The following is a 13,170-nucleotide window of genomic DNA, read 5'->3' on the forward strand; positions in this document are numbered from 1 at the left end:
TGAAGATTATCTGGTATGAATATCATTTACCTCTGAGGAAAACCTAAGAAACTAAATTTCTTCTATTTGTATGCCTGGCAATTTAGTTTTTCTCATCAATGCTTTGGCATTTTGCTCTGCTTCTATTCCGTCAGCCTGAGATATTCTTGCAAGTAGTTGTTTTCTTCTGTTAATGATTCACAAAGAGACTTTCATTTTGTTTCTAAAGATGGCTTGTTTTGGAAACAAAACTTATAAATTTTCTAGTACTTTCATTCAAGTCATTAGGAAATATTTTTGCCTTTGAATTGCTTAAATTTTGGGGGAAAACACTCTTAATTACATGCTTTTTGAATCTTAAAAGCACAACTATAAAGTTAACACAAAGAGGGTTGGGAAGGTGGCTCAGTGGTAGAGTGCTTGCCTTGAGCTGAAGAGCTGAGGGACAGTGCCCAGGCCCAGAGTTTAGGCCCCACGACCTGAAACCCCACTCCCCAAAAAAAAATTAACACAAAGATTTTGTGTTTGGGGGTTTTCTCCCTGTCTGCATTTTTTTATCCTAAGAATTCTTCTATTCAAAGTTATTTTGAAGTTTGATTATGTTAGCCAACTTAAAAGGAATGAAATATTCTGTAACTTTTAAGACTCATGTACAACCAGAAAAATATATAGAAGTCTAAAAATCTCAAACATGTCAAAAACAGAGGATTTAATACATTGCAAACCTCTACGTCACAGTAATAAGCTTTTTGGGCACTGTGATCTCAATTAAATATCTCTGTTTCTGGAAACATGATTACAATTCCAGGATAATCATTGAGGGCTTGTTGCAGTCCTGAGCCCTTTTGGAGTCTCTTGTGAGGAGCATCACTGTCTGTGATAAGAAACCCTCTTCCAATTATCGTTTTTAAAAAATTCTTTCATGACAGAGAAACTTTCTTAATTTATCCTATGAGAGCCATAGTAATATGGTACCAATGCCAAATATAGCACAGAAATACAGTGTTATGCTAACCTTGAGCTGAAGTGCTCAGGGACAGGGCTCAGGACATTTCAAGCCCCATGACCAATCTGAAAACAAAATCAAAAACAAAAAATCAAACCATTTTTTTGGTCAGTACCAGGGGTTTAACACAGGTACCTCAAACGCCTACTAAGGTTGCTTCTGCATGGCTGGTGGTGTAGTATTTCTGCAAAACTCCTAGGTGTGATTTTTTTGCTAATCAGAGATAGAGCATCCTGTACTTGCCTGCCCCGCCTGGATTCAAAGTCATTTTCCAGACCTCAGGGTTCTAGGTGGGTAGGACTGCATGGAGGAAAAACATTTTGTCTACAATTGTACACATGAAATGGCAGAGCCCAGGTGTAGAATGGCAGGAGCTTGCGAGGCCTCGCTAGAACATGAGGCTTTGAGTAGCAGCCAGTATACTTGGACACAGGGCACAAATACATAAGTGGCAATCGTTAATAGCAGATCCACGAAGTCATTAGTATACACAAAAGGGTGAGAGGCGAGTGGTATGTGAGAACTGAGAAGAGTGCCCACAGGTTTTCCAGGGCAGAGGACACAAGGGCAGATAAGGAGATGCAGGGAAATGGGAGGCTTAAACATGCTTCTTCCGTGGGGCCTGTGCCAACAGTCAAAGCCCTCGGCCTGCCACCACCTGCCCGCTTCCGCTGCACACTCCCCACTGCAGCCGCACCTGTAACTTGCCTGGTACTTCTCCCAATTCCTTCCCCTCTTTTCCCATTTCTGCCCCTCTGATGCACCTCCCACTTCCGCCAAAGTCCCCCACCCATGTCCCACCCTTCCCACTTCCTTCGGCTGGCGTCCACTTGAGGCACACATCGTCCCAACCTCCACCCCTGTCCAACTGCCGCCGCACCTGCTCCACCTCCACTGCCCTCCGTGCAGTTCGGGGGACCATCTTGCCCACTTCTGTAGCATCTCCCCTCATCTCCGCCCAACTTCCACTTCCGCTGAGCACCTCCCTCACGTTTGCCAAACCTGTGCAACTTCCGCCACACGTCCCCAATCGCCAATCACCTCCATCAACTCGCTCTCCATCCGGGAAATCCTTGCCAGTCCCTTAGCTAGAATATTCCCTCAACGGTCCCCTACATCCCTGCCCCTCCCCCACATCATGTGAGCTGCCCCGCCCTGTGGGTTGCTCCCCGAATTCCTGCTCATCCTCACCTCCCCAGAGCTGCGCTTCCCCCTCAAACACCTGCCCCTCCCCTGCTTCACTAGAGTAGCTCTACAATGTTTGTGTAACGTCCCGTGGTCCTACCACCCTTCAGCCATGCCCCTCACCCCCAAACACCACACCAGCTCCTCCCCCCATCGCCAATTTCCTCACCTACCCCCACCTTCGTGAGCCTCCGGGCCAGCGCCGCCAGTCAGTACTCACCAACATGCAGGATGTAAGTGAATATGACGACGGTCCACATGAACAGCATGAGCAGTCCGAAGAGCTTGAAGCTCCACATGGTGGCCAATGTCTGGCGAATCTCCCACCAGAAGCCTCCGGCGTCCGCGAGCCTGCCCGGCTGGGGCAGCGCTGCCATGTAGGCTGCGTAGTGAGGATTGATGGGTAAGCGCCTTCGATAGGCGCCAATGGCTGGATTCTCCCTGTTGTTCACACCCTCACTAAGGAGTCTCAAGCGAGCACTGCGTACAACCCTGCCCCTAAAGCTAGGCCTACCGCGAGGAGACCTAGACCCAGTGGGCATGGTGCAGTGTGACCGTTTTGCTGAGTCACAGTCTCACTAGGAAACCCCACTACATGGGGGCATAGGAAATCTCGTGGGAACAATAAACCCTCGCGAGATCTGATTATGATTACATCTCACTCGTCTTCATCTCATTCCACAGGCCTGACTCTTTTCAATTCCATGGATAATGTCCTGTGACCTCTTGACCCGACTTCAGAGCTTTGTAATGGTACTCTTCAAATTTCCTATAACAATTGGTGCTACAGGCTTGTAATCCTTGGAGAGTAGTTTATCTGAGCCAAGCCTCAAAGCTGCACAGTCCACCACACAAAGCAGAAAAGTGCCCATGGCACTTGGAGCCCCTGAGAGACCTGAATATGATCATGTCCCATTGATATCATACTTCCTTTGTTTTGTTTTCTTCTGTCGATCGTGGGACCTGAACTCTAATCCTGGGCGCTGTCCCTCAGCTCCTCAGCTCAAAGTGAGCACTCTACATTGGAGCCACAGCGCCACTTCCAGTCTTTTCTGTTTATGTGGTGTTGAGGAATCAAACGCTGAGCCTCATGCATGCAAGACAAGCTCTCTACCACTGACTGATATACCTGCCCAGCCCATCTTAAGCTTTCTTACACAGATCCACCTCGTATAATTCCTTAGTATGGTGCTCCCCCACTTGAAGACCTTCACAATTGTATTTCGTAAATGCTTCCTGAAAAAAAAAATGGGTAGTAGAGGCTTACATCCCTATGTAACATGACATTGTCCAAAAAAAAAATTACACTTGCAATTGTGAAGAACTGCAATGTTAGATTCTACTCTCTACTGACAAAGTATACAAGTAGTCAGAAGATGCAACATTACCAACTCAGAAACAAGTGGACAAAAATTTCTCTTGTTATGCAAACTATCATCCCCATGAAGAACTGCTTCCCACCAAGAACCTTGTTAATATTATAGCCAGCACATATAAAAAATGACTATTTGACCAAATAACACGCAATCACCCTGAGAACTCACAAGATGAAGCTGCAACACACATCGAAAACTCAGCTGCCTTTGAAAAATAAATGGACTGCTTTTCTTTTTTCAGATTTTTTTTCAGTATTTTGTACAACTTGGATACAACTAAAGTACCTATCAGAAAGTGCTAAGACATGTAATTAGTTTTCTTATTTTGTACTTTCCAATTTCCCTTACCATTTTATAAAAATCTTAGTCTGTATTGCTTTTGTTATTGTACAACTTCAGGTTTTGCCTGACATCTTGTTCCTTGCATTGGGAGGACTTTGATTCCCAGATCTTCACTATGCTCATTAACATTATTTGGGGTATGCTGCAGTTCTGCTCATACATACATGCCTATTTCTTCCAGAAACGTGTTTCTGCATATGAGGGTCTGGCATGACCTAGGATGGGGCTCCTTGACTGGTGGTCCTGGTAAGTACAATGAATGAAGGCAGAGGGATCTCCCTGCAGCTCCCAATTCTAGTGTCTTCTCAATGTTAATACACAAATTTGTCTTGGCATCCACGGGTTTGTGAGGTCCAAAGCCCCAGGCAGACAGGAGGTGAAGAGGCTACTGAGAATATAGAAAGATCCTCCTCCCCACTTACTAAGAGGTACAAGAAATATAAAAGGATCTGGGGACAATGTTAATGTTCTTTCAGAGTAGAAAGAACATAGAATCCATGAACTAAAGGACACAAGAGCTGACTCTGTTTCTAATCCTTTGTCACACTCACCCTTAACTTGAAGCCTGTGACTAGGACTAGGCTTTACAGTGTGCCCAGGGACCACAAAGGTACCTCACAAGAGGCCACATCAAGCCCCCACTGACTCCTCCCTCTATCATTGTGTAAGACTCAAGAGTGAAAAAGTATGCCCTGTGGAGAGCATGTATGTCATGGAGACAAATGTGAGGAAAGTATCTTTGTATCTATTCTTGCACTGTGAGGATGTTTGTGTGTGTGTATGTGTTGTGTTTTGTGTTCCTCAAGTGGGTTGTTAAGTGAACTTACTCTAAAGTTTCCACGACTGTTTCTACCACTAGCTCCCACCACATTTTTGAAGGTGGGTGGGACCATGAGTACTGTCCTTGTCCTGGGATTTTCATTGGATGTACCAGAGGTGATGCAGTACAGTGCCCTTGGCCATGAGGTCTAGCACTACACAGACATTTGCTGTCTAACCACAAGAGACTACCATTACAATGGTCCTTGTTGAGGTGTCTGTGGAGGCAGGGGGACTGCACTAGGATCTCACAGCAGCTGGTGGTCCAGCTTGTAGAGCCACAGATCTGTGGGGCCCCTAGAGTGACTGGAAGCTATAACTAGATGCAGGAAGTATAAACAGTGAGTATGGAGAAAACCTGATGCTAGCAGAAAACTGAGTTGTGTGTTTGCCTTATCTTGTGTCTACTCAGACACAGGATTTGTGACATTCCACAGTGATCCTCTCACAAGATAGGGTGACTGCCTGTGTGTACTTACCTTACTGCTTCCTGATACCCTTTGGAATATGCCCTTTGATTTTTTTTAACCCAAACATCACTAATGTACTTTCTGACCCATTACAAGCAGAGGATGGAACAGATTCTGAAGTTTAATCAAGCCTGTCAATTGAAGTCATTCCTCGCCTCTCATGTTTATTTATATGGATATTGTTGCATGAATGGACGAAACCAGCATAGGTCCATGGATATGACCAGAGTGTTCTTTAGATCATAGTTGTGGGTGAAAAAAATGCCCCACACTGCTGGCCACTGCTGGTTAAGGTCTCTTGCCTGTGCTTGTACCTTGAGCTCATCCAGTTGGGTGGACCTTGCAAAGGTTATACTTATATGGCTTCTCTCCCATATCTGTGCAGCTGTTTAATGATGCCCTGAATAACCTTGAAGATGGGGCACTTAAGAAAGACCTTGGTTCAGAACTCTCCTTTATATATCCAGGGCAGATACATGTTACCTTCTATGAACCACTAACATAATTCAAGGTTAGTCCCTGACATCCAAGCATGACTCTTCATTATTGTGACCTAATAATAAGGCCTCTTCAAGATCCACTGATGATACCATATGCTGCAACTATTGGTTGATTGGCAGCAAAATCACAATGAGCAAGTCTTCATACTTGTCCCTGACCAGTAAGAAGCCTGGCATGTTGCCTGGCTTAGGGGGTGTCTCAGATAATGAGGTTACCAGTTTCTCCCTGGCTTAGCCTAACTGGCTGTCATCATATCACTACTACATGCTCAGTACGCAGGGCATGGAACTACAAGGTCAATGTTTCCCATGATGGAGTTTAGTTGTATTTGCTATCCTCTTCTTTCTCCTTTTGGGAATGGGAACATTTACCCGATTTGTATGGTGGAGGTATGTAACTTGCTTTTGACTTTGCAGTCTCACAGCCAGGAGTTCACCTTGAATCTCAAGACTTTCAACTTGGGCTTTTTAAATGAGGTTAGAACTGTAAATACTGTGGGGACTCTAAGACAGGCCAAGTAAATTCTGTATCATGACATAAACATAAACTTGTGGTGAGCCATGGATGAAATGTTATGGTTGAAAAAAATTGGGGGCAAGGAAAGTGGCTCAGTGGTAGAGTGCTTGTCTTGCAAGAATCCTTACATTCAATTCCTCAGCACACATAAACAGAAAAAGCTGGAAGTGGCACTATGGCTCACATGGTAGAGCGCTAGCCTTGAGCTAAAGAGCTGAGGGACAGCAACCAGGCCCAGAGTTCAGGCCCCACGACCGACAAAAAGAAAAAAAAAAGTATGGGTGTGAAGGACAAAGAGTTGACTGATGATGGTTAATTCTGGAAGTTAACATGACTGGATTGAGAAGTACCTAGGAAATTAGTGAAAGACCTGGGGGTGTATCAGTGAGATATTAGAGAGGCCTAGGGGAAAAAGTCCCATCTCCAATGTAAGCTCCAATATCCCATAGGGTGGGGCTGTCTAGATGGAAAAGGGCTAAAGTGAGCTTCATTAGTTCAGGCATTCTTTCTCTGCATCTTTGCTGCCATGATGTAACCTGCTTTGCTTTGCCACACTCACATGACAGACAAACTTCTGAAATTGGGACTTAAAATAACTTGTTCCAACATTTATTCCTCTCAAGTATTTTTCATGGCAACAAAAAGTCAACTAAAATTGGATATAGGAAATTAGGAAGCTGGAGATTCTTGAACATTCAATTTTGAGGCTTAGTGTTTAATTATAAGCAAAGGAAATTTTTCAAGCCTTTTTTTCAGTCTTCTCAAAAACATAAAACTCCTTAACAAAAAGGATTTTCTTAGGTTTTTGGAAAGTTCTGAGATAAAACCTCTCAACTATCCTTTAAGAAAGTTCCAGGAAAACATACTGAGTAAGAGATGCTCAATTTAAATCCTGGCTCCTGCTGAGCAATCATGACTAGCCCCTGGTAATGGCTATTTAAGAATTAGGGGTCAAAATAACAGTGCTTATCAGAGGCATCCAAATTTCATAAGGGAATCATGACATTTATGATCATTTAACAGGTAGTGGTTCAATAGGCATCACACCAGTATACTGAGTCCAAAAGACACTATACTACAAACCACTAGGAGTTCAATGTCTTTGAATGAGCCACGGTGAGTGTCAAGTTGGCTGCCACCCATTTGTTGTTCCTGTGCACTGGTGAAAACTGTGAAACTACCTACTGTTGAACTGTGTTCAGCTAGACAAAACCAACAGCAGAAAACCAATCAAGTGTTGGCGTGAAAACCCTGAACATCTGAAAACACAAGGCATTTTTCTCAAAGACAAAAATGAAAATGATAAAAAAGCACATTCATGTAGGAGACTTCCTTGAATTATTCCAGATTCTAACAACGGATGAACTATGAAAATGTTATGTCTCAATCTTTATGTACTCTTTTCAAAGTTATAGGCTGTGCTAGACTTTCCTGAAGTGACCATAACAGCCAATTCCCATACTCTAAATTCTATTACTGAGAGGTAGACATCACAAGTTCACAAGTTCCTTGAACTTAAGGAATTTCTGATCCTTCTGCCTCCCCTTCCCAAGCAATTGGGATTGGTGTGCACAACCATGTCCAGTAATACTCTGTTTAATACAGTTTTGGTTTAGTGGCATCCTATGGACTGACATTTTCTTAGAATACAGAGAATTTTCAAATGTGTTCACTTGCATTTTAATCCATTTGTAACCTCATATTTGCTTTGCATGACAAATATCATTCCCCACATATAAATCATTTTTGTCATTATAGAAATTCAAAACCGGGAGTAAACGTGTCAGACTAAGTTTTTGTGTTTTCATAAGTGCAACTTTTTAATAAAAATTTACATCTAGATAAACAATCTTCAGATTTTTGAAACTTTAATAAGATTTTAAAAACATCATGACTTTGAACTGAAAAACATACACATTTGCACACAAATATTGTAATATGAATCAACTCCAACTCCATTTGAAAACATGTGAATCAAATTACAGTTTTAGAAGTTAGTAATTCACATTTAAGCAAGTTAGCGCCTTGCTGAATCCAGCCTTTGTAAAAAAGAGACTTAGTGCATATTGTAATGGTACACTGTAGTTTTGTACCACATTGTTGGTTTTTTCACTTTATTATTAAACAAAATTAAGTTCTTGAAAGTTGGTAGATTAACGGCTAACTTCCTATATGTGAAATTTCCAATGGTAACAGTTACATTTTGTAACAGAATGCAACTCAGAGATTTCTTCTTTTCCTATCTTAAAATTTAAAAAGCAATCATTGTAAGGATTGCATCAACATCAATTTAGCAGAGGAAGATCAAACTTTATTAAAACTGCTTGCATACAAAATATATTGCACTATAACCAAACAAATGTCAACATAAAATCCAATCTGTTGTCGCTAGTATGTACAGAGAATATTGCCCAAGAGCAGTTACATTACAAGGTCATTCTACCTTGGTTAATTATCTACAGTATTTTAAAACCGAACAGCTTACAGATGATGCTGTGTGCAAGGTACCAATTTCTGTTTTCAAATACTATACATTCCCAGAATAAATAACTAGAAATCAACATTAATGTTTGGCAATACTTTTTAAATGACTTTTTAATATTTGTGAAATCATGTGCAGTTTGTTGCCTTTTTATATGCTTATTTGTATGCAAGGAAAAGTAACTAAAATGAAAATGAAAAAAAAAACAAACTCACAAAATACCGAACTTCAGTTTGTACGGCTCTGTACAGATTCGGTGGTACCCCTACATGGACTTATTTTTTAAGAAAAATATAACATCTTAGGAGTGAAGGTCTTTCACATATTTTTCCTCAGTAATTTTTTTTTCATTGAAAAAAAAAGCTCAAAACCAAAATCAAAATCACATCAAAACTAAAAAATAGGGCAAAAAAAGTATTACTGTTAATTGAGCCTAGTATGCTTTTCAATTCTGCGTATACATTAGACTTTATATTTAAAAGTTAACAAAACATTTAACCTGCTTCCAATGTTTCTTAGACAAAGTACCTGTACTTCACAGGGTTATTATGTATACATGAAAACAACTTTCCTATCTCCCCAAAATAAGCTTGATTTTAAACTAGGAAAAACTTCACAAAATTTGGGGAGGACAAAATAAAAAAGGTTCTAAGTTAAAATTGGTCATCAGGCCAAAGAGCAGGCATATCCCACTAACTTTCAACCAGGAAGATTTGTTCCTAGCTGAAGACATGTTAGCCTCTCTCAAATGAAAAGAGTTATTTCTTCTCCTGTCTATACAGAAAAATTTCACATCCCTTTCAGTAACACTATTTGTCAAACTTCAGTGCAACAAAACATAAACAGAAAAACAAGTCCTATTCTTTACTGCCTAACCTGATGTTTATGTAAGGAAAAAAATATGGAGAGCATGCATTCTATAAAGTTCTAATGTTCGACAGGGTTTGCTACATCTTTAACATTTAGTGTTTCCAACTTATCTTCCCTGAACTCTGCATCCAAATATAATATTCCTACCTGCCAAGATATAAAAAAGGCACAGATCATACAACTTTTTTTTTTGCTAATGAAAATGACAAATGTCACATCACACACATTTCAGGGTCCACTAAAATAATGGAAAAGTGGACCAAAACATAAACTGACACAGGACATGAAATGACACGCATTTCATGGAGACTTCTATATGAGATTGAAAACAGAAGTCTAGTATGATTCCTATAAATGCTATTTTTTTTTGAGAAAAACTAAAACATCCTGATGAGTTATTACCCAATGCAGGAAAAATGGTCCAAATGAATAAAGGACATCACTGCTCAGTACTTTGAAAAGTATAATTAAAATCCTGCCCTGAAGTACTAAGTATACTTAAAAGCAATGCTTTAATTTCATCATTTTGTGCAAGTTTGAGAGATTGTTGCTTATGGCCAATATCAAAAAATAACTTCTTAGCAGAATTTGTGTTCATTTCATGCCCTGTGCCATCTTGCCTACTATTTGTCTTTGGCCTAACAAAGTTTTCTAATATGGAATAAGAATTACGGAAATGGTATAGGAAATATAACTTCAGAATTATGCAGTTTAGGGTACTCCATTCACTAGTGGTTGCTGACCATCCACACTGTCGGGCTTGTCCTTCTTCTGGTTTCGATCTTTACCCGGGCGCAGCCGATTACCTTCACTGGAGGCATTCTGTAAATGTTTTAATATGGATACTCATTATTGCATTCAAATCTGATCACACCAGATCTTACATGTAAATGGTAAATGGCCTGAGAAGAAATACAAGCTTGTCATGTATCCTTTGCATAAAAAAAGGAGAAATGGAATTGAGAATAGAATGGAGGAAATTGAGGTAATATAGGCTCTGTATTTGGTTTACAAATTTAAGACTTTTTGAACTGAAACACATTGGTCATCTTACTGCATTAAAAGTTAGAGAAAACCTGGCAATCCTACAGTGTCTTTTAAGCAGAATAACAGTGAAAAATAAACAGTTAAAATGAATTACTTTCATAGGCAACTATAGGCTTTATCTATAGCATGTATATACATGTGTGTAGCTATTTATATATATGCAATACACACTTACATAAATACATATGTATATATGTAACACTATCTCAGCTAACACTGTTCTTTAAAAACAGTGATTTATTCATTTCTTAAAACTATCTCTACTTATAAGAGGAGACACACAAAATATTCTGGCTTTACCTGGATGAAGACTCAAACTCATCTATGAGTTTGCCTTCATTTTACACCTTCATATTTCTCATAGGCATAACTAATTTTGCATTCCAGTAGCTTGTACTTCAATGAGGTATTTAAGATGAGCCTATAACTTAAAAGCCTGGAGAAAAGATGGCATGGCAAAATTGGCAGGCAATAATTTGTAGATGAGCTAGAACCCTAAGAAAGCCTAAGGATTATTGTAATTTAAACAAAGATTATTCTAAGTGTTACTTAACATACTTTAAGCACTTATGGTCACACTATTAACAGAATTCTGTAAGGAAGATACTGACCAATGGACCTAAGAGTGTAATAATCAAAAATATGGATTTGCTTCAGGTATGTTTCAAAATCTTGCTGTCAAGGATTCAGCAGTATGTTAATTTCTATGTTCATATTTTCAAGATAAACATAGTATTTCCATTCACTATTCTAACTGAAATAACATTGTGGTCATTCTGCCAAATTCCTGGTATTATGTCACTGAGATTTCAAAACTGGTACAGAAATACTTTATTTGTTTTACGTGATACACATTGCCAATATTTTCATTTTGGTCTAACTCCTTTTCAGCCCTTAAGATACTGCCAAAAGTTAATACTGAGAGCTGCTATAAATTTTGAAGAATATTCTATAACTTATCTTTTGTCTAAAAAAAATCTTTCTCTCATTAATATCAGGGCTACTTCCACTGAGCCACCTTCCCAGCCCTTGTTTTTTTTTGGGGGGGGGGGTCTGGTGGTGGGGCCTGAATCAGGGCTACTTCCAAACCAAGCCCCATTCAGAAAGATCTCTTAGCTACTCTGGTTAAAGAATTAAGAGCTAAAAGTTACCAAGGAAGTAGAAGAGAACATGGGTAGAGGTTAGAAGAGAATTAGACACCAGGGTTTGAATATCACTCCACCATATGCTAGCTATGAGTGTGTGGGCAAATGACTGCAGCTTCAGTCTATTCACCTATAACATGGAAATTAAATTACTTAAGTGGGCTGCCATAAGATTAGGTGAGATAAAATATACACGATGCACTTAGTAAAGTTGCCTGGATGTGCTCACAGAGCAATTTTAAATTACTTAACAATGAGTTCAGCACTGTCAAAAGCCACTTGAGAAGGGATCCTCAGAGCACACTCTGTCTAATAAACAGCTGACTGACTGGGTATGGAGACCAGTTGAACATCACAAGCTTGTGAGTATTTGTTGTGAGAGACATAACTACTTTTCCATTCTCCTATCACTACAATTCGAAGTAGAAAGGACCTAGAGGACTTACTCAAGTCTCTTAGTGTATTTCAGAATATTTCTTTTCTTGGGGGAATTAATTGTAGCCCAACAATGTGGTATTTCAATTATAGTATGGCCACTGAAATCTTTATAAATACTGCATATTCTCTAGAGAAATCCAATAATTGTATTCTTATCCCTAAGGGCCACAATTACCCACAACTGTGATGCTGAAGGAAAAACATTTTGTCTATGTCAAATTTACCAACATGCTTAAAAATAAAGATAAACTCATAAATCTCAAGTTGCCATGTTAAAGCAATTTAGATATAAGAAAGCACATTAAGTTTTACCTGAAGAGATCCATCAGCTGTTCTTCCTTTAGCCTCTCTTGGATTACGCGGACGATTATCAGTTCGGGAGTGATCGTCGTTGCCTACATATTTTTAAAATGTTCAACAATTAGGCTTAATGGAAATTCCGTATTCTTACATCTACCAGGTTGATCAAGCATAGAAACTAAAATAGCCTACTGATTCCAGTATTACATTATAGTTCGTATCCATGATTCTATCAAGAAATGGAAAAATATTCAGTAAGTCTGGATTAACAATCAGATACTGATTAGAATCCTCAAATAAGATGAACTAGTCACCAATCTTTAGTTACATTCTATATAAACCACAAGAAAGCTAATACTGTTACTACGTAAATCAAAGGCTAATTCCTTCCAATGTCAATCAGCAGAAAACAGGATAACACATAATTCCGTTGCCAGGCATTTCTTTCATGGGACTTCATACAGTTGTAAAAAATCGCCTTAATTTTTCAATAATGAAAATCATTATACCTTTGAAGCCTCCTCCTCGTCCTCTTCCTCCTTGTCCTCTTCCTCCCCCTCCACGCCGCCGTCCGTCTCCTCTGCGCAGGAAGCTCTCCCTCTCTTCCTCTGTTGGAGCTAATGACCAATCACTGAGTTCGTCTCTGTGGTCAGATTCTGTTTCAGAAGCATTTGATGCTTCAGAATTAGTTCCT

At 39.8% G+C, this 13,170-nt stretch overlaps 1 protein-coding gene across 3 annotated transcripts in view; it reads right to left on the reverse strand.

The window, feature by feature from the left end:
- Positions 1-8,045: 8,045 nt before the first annotated feature.
- Fmr1 (fragile X mental retardation 1) overlaps positions 8,046-13,170 on the reverse strand; it is a 41,726-nt gene continuing 36,601 nt past the window's right edge. The window contains exons 14-16 of one of the 3 annotated variants that reach the window (XM_013025971.1): positions 12,986-13,093; positions 12,489-12,571; positions 8,046-10,368 (exon numbers count right to left, since the gene is read on the reverse strand). In XM_013025971.1, coding sequence (XP_012881425.1) covers positions 10,258-10,368; positions 12,489-12,571; positions 12,986-13,093 — 302 coding nt within the window. In that variant the 3' untranslated portion in view covers positions 8,046-10,257. Of the gene's footprint in view, positions 10,369-12,488; positions 12,572-12,985; positions 13,169-13,170 lie in introns of all 3 variants that reach the window. The other 2 variants (XM_013025969.1, XM_013025968.1) reach the window with 2 other exon arrangements.

Source organism: Dipodomys ordii, unplaced genomic scaffold (genome assembly GCF_000151885.1).
Source record: "Dipodomys ordii isolate 6190 unplaced genomic scaffold, Dord_2.0 Scaffold89, whole genome shotgun sequence".
In the NCBI taxonomy this organism is placed as follows: Eukaryota; Metazoa; Chordata; class Mammalia; order Rodentia; family Heteromyidae; genus Dipodomys; species Dipodomys ordii.